The 17076-nt window shown below is 39.7% G+C and overlaps 1 protein-coding gene across 1 annotated transcript; it reads left to right on the plus strand.

Annotated features, from left to right (window-relative positions):
• Positions 1-454: 454 nt before the first annotated feature.
• LOC117995171 (zinc finger protein 82-like) lies at positions 455-16905 on the plus strand. Its single transcript, XM_034983171.2, has 12 exons — positions 455-766; positions 1504-1644; positions 2300-2525; positions 3416-3551; positions 4767-4886; positions 5752-5869; positions 6766-6981; positions 7886-8013; positions 8731-8841; positions 10281-10484; positions 12920-13139; positions 15014-16905. Exons 1-12 carry the CDS (start codon positions 626-628, stop codon positions 15185-15187), a joined length of 1935 nt encoding a protein of 644 aa, XP_034839062.1. The 5' UTR covers positions 455-625; the 3' UTR covers positions 15188-16905.
• The last annotated feature ends 171 nt before the right edge of the window (positions 16906-17076 follow it).

Consider the following 17076-nt stretch of genomic DNA (forward strand, 5'->3'; position numbering starts at 1 on the left):
TACACTCCATAACAAAAATGCAAGCTATCTCTGTAACAAATTTCGTCAAAATAGGTTTTACGGGACTGTGAAAAGATAGTAGACTTTCATAACTATATTTTTGTAATAGTCAACGGAATCGGTTGATATACGGCGAAAATAATGATTGATTATTATTAATTTCTACCTAGTGCCGTTTTTAATGAACTGGCGTCCTCGACGAAGCTTATTTTCTGTACAGCGGAATTTATAATATAGCTTAGCAGAACCACACGAGTAGATGTCTATATATCTACTCGTGTGGCAGAACCCTCAATACTTTCAATGAAAACTAATCGAATCAAAATCAGATGCAGTGCACAAGCACTCTTATTCGTTTTCTTTATACTCGGCTTGGATCGGTTACTTGTCTGTGGCACATTTTTGACAACTAAAAAATGTTGCCAGCTAACAAAATGAGAGAAAAATTTTGACAGTTGCAAATCCGGGTAAAGCAGCCATTTTGTGGTGTCGTGAAGGGCAAAAATAATCCTCGTCCAATTTTGTCTATTTTACATGGGAGTATTACTTTTTGTTGTGATTGATAGATTTTAAACTTTTCAAGTTTTTTCGGGGTTTATGCAAACTTTATTAATTTATATCTAAAATGGAACAAGACGTGGATACAAGTTATAGAACTCTCTGTTGTACATGCTTGAGCACGGATCGAAATGTGATCTCTATAAATGGATTAACAAACATTTATCAAGTTTTTAGACTTCTTATGTATGATTACGCGGGGGATAGGGTAAGTTTTGAATGTTTACGAACTTATCTGCTTTGTTTTAAACGGTTGTGTGTTACGTAAATTGCTTATTTGTATGCCCTTATGTACTTCAGGGTCACTGAACTTTACAGCAATGGTTTAAGTACTTACATACATACTAATAAGTTTCTTTAGTCATAACAAATATATTCTTAAAGGAAAGGTAACTCTAAAAACTCTAAAGGTATTCACTTAATTTTTCAGCTATTTAGCGTTCCGTACCCCCCAAAAGGAAAAAAGGAACCCCTTATAGGATCACTTTGTTGTCTGTCTGTCTGTCCATCTCTCCGTCGTGTCTGTCAAGAAAACCTAAAGGGTACTTCCCATTGACACTAGAATCATGAAATTTGATATGTAGGTAGGTCTTATAGCACAAATAAAAGAATAAATCTGAAAACTGTGAATTTGTGGTTACATCACAAAAAAAAAAAAATGTGTTTATGAACAAATAGTAATTAATATTTTCAATTTTCACAGTAGGATAACTATACCGAATGGGGTATCATATGAAAGGATTTTATCTGTACATTTTAAAACAGATTTTTATTTATTTTTATGCATTTAAATAGATTTTGATTTATCGTGCAAATTATTTATGGTGAAAATATACGACTGTAGTATGGAAGCGGATTTTTATATACAATAAAGAGCTTAAAAGAAACTCAGTTTTACATTTATAATATTAGTATGGAATATGGATAAGTTATGTTGCATTTCAGTATGGGGATTCCATCATAGAATTAGATCAGCTGGTATGCTGGGAATGTCTGGCCATCATGAAGAAGTTCAGCCGGTTTAAGCGGCAGGTGCACAATGCGCAGGAGCATTTAAGAGTACTAGCCATGAGTCAGGCCCAAGAGGTACTTCCTTTTTTTTTGCAGGTCTAGCTAATGCCTGCAACTTTGTGTAAGATTTAGATTTTCACAAATCCTGTTTTATTTAATCCTCTTTGATTTTTAGGGTTCCGTTCCTCAAAAGGAAAAACGGAACCCTCACAGGATCACTTTGTTGTCTGTCTGTCTGTCTGTCCGTCGTGTCTGGCAAGATAACCTATAGGGTAGTCAAAGTCAAAGTCAAATGATTTATTCAAAATAGGTAATAAATTACTCTTTTTGATAGTCAGATGTTGGATTTGTAAGATATAGTGGTGATAATTATTACGCAAACCGGCTCCAAAAAATATTACTATAGAACTACAATAACTCTTGTATACATAATATATTGGGTAATAAATTAAATTATTTTTTACTTTTTAGTGTTGGTGGTTATTGAAGTCTGTTTTTTTTTTTTAATTTATTTATGTTTTTATGTACGTACAATAAATTTTCAAAAATATATTATATATGCACTGTCATTTAACTTTCCTAAATTTAGTAGGTACTTCTCGTTGACCTAGAACCATGAAATTTGGTAGTTAGGTAAGTCTTATAGCTCAAGTAAAGGAATTAAATCTGAAAACTGTGAATTTTTGGTTACATTGGTGGTCTCGGTCCAAGGTGTTTTATTATTCTGCAGACTATGGACCACACATACATGTCACAGTCCCTGTCATCACTCGAGTCTGTCGTGAAGACCAACTTTGACAGGGTGGTAGTAGACTGCAGGAGTGAAAAGACCACAGAGTGGCCCCAGCACTATATAACTATAAGCACAACCCCCAATGTAAAAAATGAGGGGTACGATGTTGCTCAGGCATTGCGAGACCACATCAGTTTGGGGATAGAAGACCATGTTATGGGAGGTGAGTGTATTTGAGTTTTTGATATCATCATCATTTACCAATAGACGTCCACTGCTGGACATAGGTCTCTTGTAGGGACTTCCACACGCCACGGTCTTGCGCCGCTTGGATCCAGCGGCTCCCTTCGACTCGTCTGATGTCGTCCGTCCACCTAGTGCGGGGTCTTCCAACGCTGCGTCTTCCGGTGCGAGGTCGCCATTCCAGCACCTATAGTTTTTGATATAAGTCCCGCAAATTACTAATAAACGCGTGGCCGCCATTTTAGAGACGTCAGCACTAGACCGAAGTTTCGAGCAACCAGTACCGTTGACAAAACTGACACAACACACACACACACAATTCACACATTTTGTTTCGTTTTTGTTTGTTATTATTGTTGTTATTGGTAATTTTTATTTCGGCTGGCGTCAAAATGACGTCATTTCGATGTTAATGTGACATGGTTCCAGCGCAATAGCAATTTGCGGGACTTATACTGACTTTCATATCTAACCCAATTCAAACTATTTTTTTAGGGTTCCGTACCTCAAAAGGGCAAGGAACACTTATAGAATCACCTTGTTGTCTGTCTGTCTTGATTGCAGTAGAATGACAGCTACAATGTCACGATCGCAATGACCTCTGATTGGCTGACGCTCGCTCACTATTGGCTACAATGCATTGTTGCAACAAGAATCGCACAAATTCAGCCAATCAGAACTACTGAGATTGTAATAATGATCGATTCAGGTTTTACGAATCGACCTACATACAGTGCTACAAGGCTATCTTGGCGCGTGGCGAAAATTGGAACTAACGTTGCCGTCAAGTGTCTCCTTTGTTCTTGTTTGAATATTCCTATGATGTTACTGTTGTCACTGACAGTGATGATACCAGTCTCTTTGTTTCAGTGCCAGAAATAGTTCTAGAGAACCCAGTGTCTGGCGTGATGTCTCACATTGTAGTGGATGCTAGCTCACTGGCCTCTGCCACTGAAACTTACACTGAACAGTCGGTTAAAGGGGAAATGCCTGAGCTAACTCTTGAGTAAGTACTTATGGACTGCGATGCCATCTCACCCCACGACATGCCTTCTGACCACCCATACCACCTGACCCCATGATATACCACCTGACCCCATGCCGTACCACTTGACTCCATGCTATGCCACCTGCCCCCATGCCATACCACTTGACCCCATCCCAAACCACCTGACCCCATGATATACCACCTGCCCCCATGCCATACCACTCGACTCCGTGCCATACCACCTGCTCCAATGCCATACCACTTGACTCCATGCTATACCACCTGCCCCAATGCCATACCACTTGACTCCTTGCTATACCACCTGCCCCCACGGCATACCACTTGATCCCATGCCATACCTAACCTGACCACATGTAACATGTCATACCACCTGAACCTATGCCATAACCATATGTCCCCTTGCCATACCACTCGACCCCATGCCATACCACATCTAACCCCCTGCCAAAACAATGTTTGGCAGGGGGTTAGATGTTTTAAATTATAATTTATTATAATTTAAAACATCTAACTATAATTATAATTTATTATAATTTATTCCTCAGATAAAAGTTATTTGAAAAATATCTACTCATTACTATTATCAAAAAATGCAATCCCTCTAACTAGATTCTATACCTATAATGCCCGAGCGCGGTTTTAAAGAATATTGGTCAAGTTTATCATGCTGACTAATATTCCCCTTTCCCCTCCAATTAAGCGTAAAGCTTGTGCTAGGAGTAGGTACGACAATAGTGCAACGGGTGGGGTTTGAACCGTCGACCTTTCGGTTTTCAGTCGACTCCTTTTAAACCGTTGAGCTATCGAGGCTCTAAATTTAACTTTTTTTTAAATAGAGATAGCGAGCAAACGAGCAGGCGGGTCACCTGTTGTTAAGTGATTACCGCCGCCCATGAACATTTGCAGCACCAGAGGAGCCGCCGATGCGTTGCCGGCCTTTTAGGAATTTGTTGGTCCGCCCCTTGAATAACCCCATGTTGTAATCTAGTGGGAACACCGCCGATGGGAGTTGGTTCCACAGTTTGCATGTGCGTGGAAAGAAAGATCTGGCACAGCGGACGGTCGAAGTGCACCAGACACCCAGGTGGCGAGGGTGAAATTCCTTACGGTGGCGCGCGGTGCGGCTGTAGAAAAACGAGGGTGGAATGAGGTCAAAAAGCTCTTCAGAGCACTCCCCATTATAAAGGCGACATTAAACATTTTCTTTTGTAGCTCAACAGCAATCGGGGAAACTGTCATAATAACTCAAACACCTAAACCTGAGAGTAAACCCGACCTGAAGTGTGGTTACATCACAGAGTATATGACTGAAGCTGACATGATGGCTGCTAGGTAAGAAAGCTTTATAAAATACTAGCTGAACCGCTTCGCTCGGGTAGAGTTTAGAAAAATGATGGGGAAGTTGAATTAAATTTTAGTTCTATGTTCTTTTATTATAGTATAGGTATTGTTTAATAGTGAGTCCGTTACTAACTACGTACACGTCCATTACTAATAACTGCATTTGTACACACTTTTTTTTTTTTGGAGAGTGACTAGTTTTATTCATGGCTTGTATTACTTTATCAATTATTGTCATAATCTGTTTTGTGTGTCCAATAAAAAAAATAAAATTAAAATAAAAAAAATTCTCCGTAAGAACCTTCCTCGTACTTCAAGGAATATTATTAAAAAAAAATTAGCGAAATCGGTTCAGCTGTTCTCGAGATTTGCGATAACCAACACATATTTTGGTGATTCATTTTTATATTACAGTGATGACCGCTGGTTTGTAATGTAAGTTTATAAAATAAGATATAAAATAGATATGTTAAAATAAAATATAAAAAGTTTATAAAATAAAATATATATGATGATGCCTGCGACTTCGTCCGCGTGGATTTAGGTTTTTAAAAATCCCATGGGAACTCTTTGATTTTCCGGGATAAAAAGTACCCTATGTCGCTCTCTAGGTCTTTATCTAATGCAAAAAATCGCGTCGATCCGTTGCTCCATATTGCGAAGTGATTGAAGGACAAACCAACAAACAAACACACTTTCGCATTTATAATAATTAATAAAAAAATATTGCTGACGGTATATTTTTATTTCGGCTGACATCACGCCGATGTTAATGAGACATGGTTCCAGCGCAATAGCAATTTGCGGGACTTATAGTTTATAGTAAAGAATATTAATTCGATCGTCTTGTTTGTAGGGAAGAACGAAAGAAGAAGGTCCACTATATGTCGCTGGTGTACAAATGTGAGTTGTGCATCGTTGGGTTCTACACGCAACAGCAAGTGGAAGACCACTTCCTTACGCTGCATCGAGAGGTGAGATTTTTACTGTCGTACCGCAAGGCATCGCCAAGGTCTGCACCCGTACGTAGTCGAAATTCCACGGCTACGTACGAAGCGATTTGCCTCCTCATTTCTGATTCGAACCGCTAAGATTTGGAGCACCCTTCCACCATCAGTTTTCCCCTCCAATACGGTATTACGTCGAAACGCGCGCTTAGTATGCGATATTCTATGAAATACCGGTGTGTGACGTATTTTTTGAAATTTTGCACGATAAATCAAAAACTATGATGCATAAAAATAAATAAAAACTGTTTTAGAATGCACAGGTGAAACCCTTTCATATGATACCCCACTTGGTAATTTTTTTTGGTGATGAAACCACAAATTCACGGTTTTCAGATTTTTCCCCTAATGTCAGCTATAAGACCTACCTACCTGCCAAATTTCATGATTGTAGGTCAACGGGAAGTACCCTGTAGGTTTCTTGACAGACAACAAAGTGATTCTATAAGCCATAAGGGTTTCGCTTTCCTTTTGAGGTACGGAACCCTACAGTACAGTACGATTCAAACGTAAATGCGCCTCTGAAGTTTGCGCACGACGTTGCGCAGAACACACATTATGGGTGTCCGAGGTCGGGGAGGTAGCGGGGAGGGAACAGTGCACGTCTCGCTCTCACATTGCCGCCAGATGCTTGATGCGTCTCTCTCTCGCTATACGTGTCTTGTTTGTACAGTGGAGTTGAGAGGTTAATTTGTTTAAGCTTGCTTAAGCTGAGGTGGAACCTACCGCCGCCCGTTAAGTGATTTAGTTCTCGAGTGTACCATGCGCAAGATCGTAAAGCTAGCTTCACGCAGACGCGTTTGAGTTTGAAAGTCTAGTTGCCTAAGCCCTAAACTAAAGCAACATTTATTTCTATGTTCTAGAAAGTTGGACACTCACCCTGTAGAATATGTTATGTGTATATTGCTGATGACAAGTTGACGGGACACACAGACAGCCACTACATTAGACGTGTCTGCAAAATGTGCAACCATATTGAGTACAGTGTGCAACTGATAGCCCAACACGTGCGCGAGCATTTGAGCAAACCCAAACCCAACTCGCTCATACAGATCGACGACCGACCGGAGCGGCAAAAGGTAAGTCAGTTAATCTGGTTAACCTAGTTAATCTTGGTTGCCTAGATAGTGAATATGGCTAGCAGTTTGTTTAATGAAAATAACAGGGTTTAATAGTTGTTTAATGAGATTAACCTTGATTAATTTGGTTAATCTTGGTTAACTAGATAGTGAATATGGCTGTCAATTTGTTTAATGAAAATAACAGGGTTTAATAGTTGTTTAATGATATTAACCTTGATTAATTTGGTTAACTAGATAGTGAATATGGCTGGCAGTTTTTTTAATGAAAACAACAGGGTTTAATAGATGTTTAATGAGATTAACCTTGATTAATTTGGTTAATCTTGGTTAACTAGATAGTGAATAGTACTTACAGTTTGTTTAATGAAAATTAATGGGGTTAAACAGTGGTTTAATGAAATGAACCTTGATAAATCTTGGTTAATTAGGTAGTAAATAGTGGTTGTTTGTTTAATAAGAACTAAATAGGTTAAATAGTCTTTAAATTAGATTAATCTTGTTTAGTTGGGCTAATTTTAGTTAAATGGGTGGGATTAATGGGGTTGACAAATTGTTTACTCGTGTTAACCTTATACAATGGCGTTAATTGGATTTATATCTTAGTTAATCAGTATTAACCACTTGCTTATTCTAGTTAACAGAGATAAAAGACGGTGATTTTTTTTTAAAGAATATTAGCCATGTTAAATGACTAACATTTCCCATTCCTCTCCAACTAAGCGTCAAGCTTGTGCCAGGAGTTGGTACGCCGTACGACAATAGTGCAACGGGTGGGATTTGAACCGGCGACCTTTCCGTTTTCAGTCCGCTCCTTTAACCGTTGAGCTATCGAGGCTCTCATTTTGGATTTACATTCTGGTTAACTTGTTAAACAGCTGATTAATCAGGGTATTTTTAACAGAAGCGCAAGAAGAAGAGCAAAATAAAGGAGGAACCGGAATCGCCACCGAAACCGGGCGATCTTCGCAAGTTGCTGTCAAAAACTACTATAGTAGGATACAAGTGTTTAGAATGTGAAATGTTTTTCAAGTAAGTATCATCATCATCATCATCAACCAATAGACATCCACTGCGGGACATAGGTCTCTTGTAGGGACTTCCACACGCCACGGTCTTGCGCCGCCTGAATTCAGTGGCTCCCTGCGACTCGTCTGATGTCGTTAGTCCACCTAGTGGGGGGGTCTTCCGGTGCGAGGTCGCCATTCTAGCACCTTGGGACCCCAACGTCTATCGGTTGTACGAACTATGTGCCCTGCCCATTGCCACTTCAGCTTCGCAACCCGTTGAGCTATGTCGGTTACTCTAGTTCTCCTACGGATCTCCTCATTTCCTCATTGATGACGTAGAGAAACTCCGCACATAGCTCTCTCCATCGCCCGCTGAGTGACTCTGAGCTTTCTTATGAGACCCATAGTTAGCGACCATGTCTCGGATCTAGATGATGCCCGCGATTTCGTCCGCGTGGATTTAGGTTTCTAAAAATCCCATGGGAACTCATCAATTTTCCGGGATGAAAAGTAGCCTATGTCCTTCCCCGGGATAGCTAGATAAGCTAACTCTGTACCAAATTTCATCAAAATCGGTTGAACGGTTGGGCCGTGAAAATCTAGCAGACAGACAGACAGACACACTTTCGCATTTATAATATTAGTTTTTTTTGCTCTCAGCTTTTACAAGACAGACTATTTGTTTATTGACTTGACAAATTTGATGAAACTTTCGTTTTAAATAGGTATCTGTTTCCAGAACGTCTCGAGCGCGTAAGAACCACGTGGCCAGAGTACATAGAGAAGGATTACAATGCGACCACTGCAAAAAGAGATTCGTCAATCGAACTACTTTGGCTACCCATCTTAGGTAATCATTTTCTACTAGATCATGCCCGCGACTTCGTCCGCGTGGATTTAGGTTTTTGAAAATCCCGTGAGAACTCTTTGTTTTTCCGGGATAAAAAGTGGCCTATGTCCTTCCCCGGGATGCAAGCTATCTCTGTACCAAATTTCGTAAAAATCAGTTGAACGTTTGAGCCGTGAAAAGCTAGCAGACAGACAGACCTCCTTTTAGAGCCTCAATAGCTCAACTGGTAAAGGAGTGGACTGAAAACCGAAAGGTCGACGGTTCAAACCCCACCCGTTGCACTATTGTCGTACCTACTCCTAGCACAAGCTTGACGCTTAGTTGGAGAGGAAAGGGGAATATTAGTCATTTAACATGGCTAATATTCTTTAAAAAAAACCGACATACACACAGACAGACTCACTTTCGCATTTATAATTATTAGTATGGACTAGCTAATGCCTGCCTGAAAAGCTGTGATAGCCTAGTGGTTATGACGTCCGCCTTCTAATCGGAGGTCGGGGGTTCGATCCCGGGCACGCACCTCTAACTTTTCTGAGTGTGTCTTAAGTAATATCACTTGCTGTAACGGTGAAGGAAAACATCGTGAGGAAACCTGCATGCCTGAGAGTTCTCCATAATGTTCTCAAAGGTGTGTGAAGTCTACCAATCCGCACATGGCCAGCGTGGTAGACTATGGCCAAACCCTTCTCACTCTGAGAGGAGACCTGTGTTGTTTAGTGAGCCGGCTATGAGTTGATTATGATGATGATTATGATGATGCCTGCGACTTCGTACGCGTGGATTTAGATTTTAAAAATCCCGTGGCAACTTTTTGATTTTCCGGGATAAAAAGTAGCCTATGTCACTCTCCAGGTCTTAAACTATACCCATGCAAAAATCACGTCGGTTCGTTGCTCCGTTGCGACGTGATTGAAGGACAAACCAACAAACAAACTTCGCATTTATAATAGAGGTAGTGATTAGATGATTCCCACGACTTCCGCCGTCTAGATTTTTTAAATCCCGCGAGGACTCTTTGATTTTTTGGGATAGCCTTTATTATTACTAAAAAGTATTTTTTTTAAATCAACTCTGTATATACTTTTACAAAGCGGTCTTTTTTGTTCTAGTCTATATATATAAAAGGAAAAGGTGACTGACTGACTGACTGACTAACTGAATGACTGAATGACTGACTGAATGACTGACTGACTGACTGATCTATCAACGCACAGCTCAAACTACTGGACGGATCGGGCTGAAATTTGGCATGCAGATAGCTATTATGACGTAGGCATCCGCTAAGAAAGGATTTTTGAAAATTCAACTCCTAAGGAGGTGAAATAGGGCTTTGAAATTTTGTAGTCCACGCGGACGAAGTCGCGAGCATAAGCTAGTGTACAATAAAACATATTTCATATAGTTTTTTCATAAAATACCCTCATATTTGTCCATAGGTTACACGAAGGTCCCCTTCCTCGGGAAGAATGCCCCGTCTGCCACAAGATGGTCCGCTCGATACAGATAAAGTACCACATACAGCGACACCAGAACTCCACTCGCTATGAGTGTAAAGAGTGCAACAAGACATTCTCTCACCTCGCGACCTACCAAGCGCATCTCAAATACTCGCGGCCACACGCCTCAGACCAGATCTTCAAGTGAGTATTATCATCTGCCACAAGATGGTCCACTAAATATAGACCATCTGCCACAAGATGGTCCACTAAATATAGACCATCTGCCACAAGATGGTCCGCTCAATACGGATCATATGCCACAAGATGGTCCGCTCACCACGACGACCTCCCTGGCGCAGTGCTGAGCGCTTTGGTCTTAATAGTGGGAGGTCCCGGGTTCGATTTCTGGCAGGGGTTTGGAATTTTATAATTTCTAAAAATTTCTGGTCTGGTCTGGTGGGAGGCTTCGGCCGTGGCTAGTTACCACCCTACCGGCAAATCCGTGCCGCCAAGCGATTTAGCGTTCCGGTACGATGCTGTGTAGAAACCAAAGGGGTATAGGTTTAATAAAAACTGCCATACCCCTTCCAGGTTAGCCCGCTATCATCTTAGACTGCACCATCACTTACCACCAGGTGAGATTGCAGTCAAGGGCTAACTTGTATCTGAATAAATAAATAAAAACCACCGCTCAAATACACCGTCATCAGAACTCTACCCGCTATGAGTGTAAAGAGTGCAACAAGACATTTTCTCACCTCGCGACCGCACAGAAGACCAGATCTTCAAGTGAGTATAATATGCCACAAGATGGTCCACTCAATACAGATCCTCTGTCACAAGATGGCCCAGTCAGTCAATACAGAACATCTGACACAAGATGGTGCACTCGATACAGATCTGCCACAAGACGAATCAGACGCAGTCTGATATGATAAAAATGAATTTTATTTAAAATCTAATGTAGCTTTAGTTTTAAGATTGCGTAATAATTATCACCACTATATCTTACAAATCTAACATCATACCAGACCATCAATAAGAGTAATTTATTACCTATTTTGAATAAATCATTTGACTTTGACTTTGAGAGCATCGATACGAGTAGCTCAACGGTTAAAGGAGCGGACTGAAAACCGAAAGTCGGCGGTTCAAACCCACCCGTTGCACTATTGTCGTACCTACTCTTAGCACAAGCTTTACGCTTAATTGGAGGGGAATGGGAAGAAAGAAAGAAAAAAAAAAATTAGTCAGCAAATGTCAGCATGATAAACTTGGTCAATATTCTTTAAAACCGCGCTTGGGCATTATAGGTAAAGAATCTAGTAAGCGGGATTGCATTTTTTGATAATAGTAATGAGTAGATATTTATCAAATAACTTTTATCTGAGGAATAAATTAAAGTAATTTATTACCTATTTTGAATAAATCATTTGACTTTGACTTTGAGTCAATTATTAAGTTTCTTAGCCAAAAAAACTGCTGTTTAAGATATTATAATGACCATCGAAGTTTTTAGCAATTCGGCATATTTTGTAGCTTATGACATGTATTTTGAATTTCTGTCAGATAAACAGTGGGGCCGATTCTCTTGTACACAATCTCTAAACTAAATTACCAGTTCTAAATCTAGAGCTAACCTTTTCCGCAAGCAACATTATGAAAGGGAAAGCAATAGATTTAGATGTGCCATTTTAGTTTAGTTTAGAGATTGTGTACAACGGAACTAGCTACACTATTTTTTTTTAGGGTTCCGTACCTCAAAAGGAAAAACGGAACTCTTATAGGATCACTTTGTTGTCTGTCTGTCTGTCAAGAAACCTACAGGTTACTTCCCGTTGACCTAGAATCATAAAATTTGGCAGGTAGGTAGATCTTATAGCTGACATTTGGGGAAAAATCTGAAAACCGTGAATTTAGGGTTAGATCACACAAAAAAATTAAATTGTGGTCATGAACTAATAATTAGTATTTTCAATTTTCTAAGTAAGATAACTATATCAAGTGAGTTATCATATGAAAGGTCTTCACCTGTACATTCTAAAACAGATTTTTATTTATTTTTATGTATCATAGTTTTTGAATTATCGTGCAAATTGCGCGAGCCTCACTCGCACTTGGCCGGTTTTTTATTTATTTATAGACTAGCGCTTGGCTGCAATCAGACCTGGTGGCAAGTGATGATGCAGCCTAAGACGGAGCGCGCTTGCCTAGAAGATGCCTATTCACTCTTGTCTTGAAGGTACCCATATTATAATTGGAGGGGAAAACTGATGGTGGAAGAGTGCTCCAAATCTTAGCGGTTCGAATCAGAAATGAGGAGGCAAATCGCTTCGTACGTATCCGTGGAATTTCGACTACGGACGGGTGCAGACCTTGGCGATGCCTTGCGGTACGTGTAGAAAGGTGAAGGAGGAACCAGGAAATTTAATTTATTTTATTTTTATAGAATAGAATAGAATAGAATGTTTTTTTTATTCATGTAAACTTTTTAATAGTGCTTATGAATAGTCAGGTAGTTTTAATTTACCACTGGTTCGGAATGCCGTTCCTACCGAGAAGAACCAGCAAGAAACTCGGCGGTTGCTCTTTTTAATTTTTATTATATTATTATTTATTTTTAATTTATATTTTAGGTATCCATGCCCAATGTGCAATAAAGGCTACCCCACAAAGCAGACAATGCAGGACCACTTCAACTACCAGCACCTCGGCAAGACCACGCACAAGTGTCCCGTGTGCAGCAAGCCCATAGCAACCCGCGCCAATGTGGAGAAACACATGATGCGAGTGCACGGAGAGAAGAAATCCAAGCCACGGAACCACGTGTGCCAACAGTGCGGGAAGGCCTTTACTGTGAGTACCTTATATAAGTACAATACAAAGGACAATATGACAGTGTTTTTAAAGACTTGAAAATTTTACCTGTTAACAGGAAAGTAGAATACTTAATAGTAAAAAATAATATTTTCTCAACAAATTTAAAAAAAAAGGTTAAAATGCGGGATAATGCTAGGAAAAATAGGAAGGTGAGATTTGTAGAGCCAAAAATGTATAACTACTACGGTAGAAGAATAAGCGCATATTTAGTTCCTAAAATATTTAATGCAATCGGTTGGGCTGGGGAGGATATCGATAGGCTCAGTGAGGGAGTCCTTAAAAAGAGGTTAAAGAAACACTTACTTAGGGACTCTCTAACTGACTATCATGCTTCTTAATAATTATTAATTTGTGTTTTTGTGTTTTCTTTGGTTATTTATTAGTAAGTTGTTAGTATACTCAATTGTGTTAGTTTATCTTTTAGTGAAGTAGGTAGGTTTAAATTAGTATGTAGTACAGTTTTATTTTAAGAATAGATATAGATAAGATAGAAATATAGTAGTAAATTATGTACATAGTATTAAGAGCGCCACCTCGCCAACAAACTGGCCCACCAGTTTGGCGAGATAGATATCTAGGAAACTCTGTAAAATTAATATGAATAAATAAAAAAAAAAAAAAAAAAGGCCCGCAAATTGTTATTGCGCTGGAACCATGTCTCATTAACATCGAAATGACGTCACTTTGATGTATATTTAAATAAAAAAATAAAATTCTTTTTTAATCGAATAAACTTTTACAAGTACTTACGAATAGTCGGATGCATCAACCACTGGTTCGGAATGCCTTTCCTACCGAGAAGAACCAGCAAGAAACTCGGCGGTTGCTCTTTTCAAATATTTGATATAGGTAGTAAGTAAAAACATACCATCAGATCGAAACTTCAGTATAGTGCTGACGTCACTAAAATGGCGGCCACGCGCATTAGCAATTTGCGGGACTTATAAAGTATGCCGTTATAAGTTAGTAAAAACTGCCATACCCCTTCCAGGTTAGCCCGCATCCATCTTAGATTGCATCATCACTTACCACCAGGTGAGATTGCAGTCAAGGGCTAACTACTAATAAGTTACTAAATAATTTTTAATACATATCACAAATTGCGGACCGGCAGGAATCGAACCCGCGTCTCCTGGGATCGCACCCGACGCTCTGACCACTAAGGTGAAAGTTAGAGGTGCGTGCCCGGGATCGAACCCCCCGACCTCCGATTAGAATGCGGACGTCCTAACCACTAACCACAACCGTCCTTTTTTAGCATTAGTAAAAAGAAAAGGATGCAGATACTCTAAATTTAGTTTAGAGATATACTAGATAATCGGGGACATTGTCTATTTGCAAGTATAAAAAAAGAGAAATCATATACTGCATAGTAATTTCCTAGTTGTTCCGTCTCTTAGTTTTGTACTAAAACTAGCTTATGCTCGCGACTTCGTCCGCGTGGACTACACAAATATCAAACCCCTATTTGACCTCCTAAGGGGTTGAATTTTCAAAAATCCTTTCTTAGCGGATGCCTACTGTCATAATAGCTATCTACATTCCAAGTTTCAGCCCGATCGGTCCAGTAGTTTGAGCTGTGCGTTGATAGATCAGTCAGTCAGTTTTCCTTTTATATATTACTAGATGATGCCCGCGACTTCGTCCGCGTTGATTTAGATTTTTAAAATCCCTCGGGAACTCTTTGATTTTCTGATATAAAAAGTAGCCAATGTCCTTCTGTGCCAAATTTCGTCAAAATCGATTGAACGGATGGGCCGTGAAAGGCTAGCAGACAGACAGACAGACACACTTTCGCATTTATAATATTAAGTATGGAAGTATGGATTAAGATACATTTTTCTTTTCAGGATAAAAAAGCGCTGACCCAGCACGAAGTGATCCACTCGGGAGAGAGACCGCTGAGCTGCGACGTCTGTCAGCAGACGTTCAAGCAGAAGGCCTCCCTGTACACGCACAGAAAGCGCGTGCACAAAGTGTTCCCGGCCAAGCGACACGTCGAATTCATGGAGAGGACTGAGTAGAGGCCCTGTGACCAGCCGGTCTGTTCCGGAACAGCTGCATCAAGCATCACTGCAATCTCAATTGTGATTGGCTGAAGTTGTGCTATACTTGTTGCAACAATGCTTTGTAGCCAATAGTGAGCGAGTGTCACTAGATGGCACCACAAGTATCTTTGATAACTCACTATGAAGCCTAGATCACGCTAACTAAATTTTAATCTCAATTGTGATTGGCTGAAGTTGTGCTATACTTGTTGCAACAATGCTTTGTAGCCAATAGTGAGCGAGGTCACTAGATGGCACCACAAGTATCTTTGATAACTCACTATGAAGCCTAGATCACGCTAACTAAATTTTAATCTCAATTGTGATTGGCTGAAGTTGTGCTATACTTGTTGCAACAATGCTTTGTAGCCAATAGTGAGCGAGGTCACTAGATGGCACCACAAGTATCTTTGATAACTCACTATGAAGCCTAGATCACGCTAACTAAATTTTAATCTCAATTGTGATTGGCTGAAGTTGTGCTATACTTGTTGCAACAATGCTTTGTAGCCAATAGTGAGCGAGGTCACTAGATGGCACCACAAGTATCTTTGATAACTCACTATGAAGCCTAGATCACGCTAACTAAATTTTAATCTCAATTGTGATTGGCTGAAGTTGTGCTATACTTGTTGCAACAATGCTTTGTAGCCAATAGTGAGCGAGGTCACTAGATGGCACCACAAGTATCTTTGATAACTCACTATGAAGCCTAGATCACGCTAACTAAATTTTAATCTCAATTGTGATTGGCTGAAGTTGTGCTATACTTGTTGCAACAATGCTTTGTAGCCAATAGTGAGCGAGGTCACTAGATGGCACCACAAGTATCTTTGATAACTCACTATGAAGCCTAGATCACGCTAACTAAATTTTAATCTCAATTGTGATTGGCTGAAGTTGTGCTATACTTGTTGCAACAATGCTTTGTAGCCAATAGTGAGCGAGCGTCACTAGATGGCACCACAAGTATCTTTGATAACTCACTATGAAGCCTAGATCACGCTAACTAAATTTTAATGCCAGAAGACTATAACAAGTTTTATGATACTGCGATGACTGCGATTTCACCTGGTGTTAAGTGATGATCCAGTCTAAGATGGAGCGGCGTAACTTGGGAAGAGGATGACAGTCGGGTCGATTCTCTTGTACACAATTTCTAAACTAAACTAAACTAAATTAAAAGGTCTAAATCTAGTGCTATCCTTTTCCGCAAGCAACATTATGAAAGGGGTAGCAATAGATTTAGACGTGCCATTTTAGTTTAATTTAGAGATTGTGTACAACGGAATTAGGCACATTATCAGGATAAAAAAGCGCTGACCGGTAAAATTCATTACCGTACTGTAAACTAAAAATATGCAAGGAAAAGATGGAGTCTTGTATCATGCAATAAAGTGCAATTCAGCTCACATAGCGCTCTAGTTTCAAATTTAATAAACGCCTTTATCAGTTATCACGTAAACTCTCCCCCTCCCCCCCCCCCCCCCCCTCTCCTCTCATAAAAGATTGCCGTCGGAGACAAGCTACCGTAGGTATATTTCTCAGGTCACGTAAGCCCGACCTGTCTGTACTTTAAAATTATTGTATGTATTTAAATTTTAAGCCAATGTAAAAAGTATTATTATGGAAAATGAATGAATTGTCATATTATGTACCTACTAACCAATAAATTATGATAAGTTTTCACTGTATTCCGCCTTTTATTCATAAAACCAGTCTTTTATTTGCTTAAGATACATTCTAAAGGTGCATACTGACCAGTGGGATGATTCGCTAACTCAGTGTTCAACACTGAGTAGCTGCTTCACTGCGTGAACCCTACATACAGAGTGCCGGCTGGCATTCATATCTACACACATTTT

The sequence above is a fragment of the Maniola hyperantus genome, chromosome 28 (genome assembly GCF_902806685.2).
Source record: "Maniola hyperantus chromosome 28, iAphHyp1.2, whole genome shotgun sequence".
NCBI classification, from domain to species: domain Eukaryota; kingdom Metazoa; phylum Arthropoda; class Insecta; order Lepidoptera; family Nymphalidae; genus Maniola; species Maniola hyperantus.

What these genes read in the sequence shown, in the direction of transcription:
- LOC117995171 (XM_034983171.2), top strand. Translation starts at nt 626, where the DNA reads ATGGAACAAGACGTGGATACAAGTTATAGAACTCTCTGTTGTACATGC. An exon ending in CCATGAGTCAGGCCCAAGAG is followed by an intron (nt 1,645 to 2,299) that starts GTACTTCCTTTT and finishes ATTATTCTGCAG; the next exon opens with ACTATGGACCACACATACAT. An exon ending in ACTTTGGCTACCCATCTTAG is followed by an intron (nt 8,842 to 10,280) that starts GTAATCATTTTC and finishes ATTTGTCCATAG; the next exon opens with GTTACACGAAGGTCCCCTTC.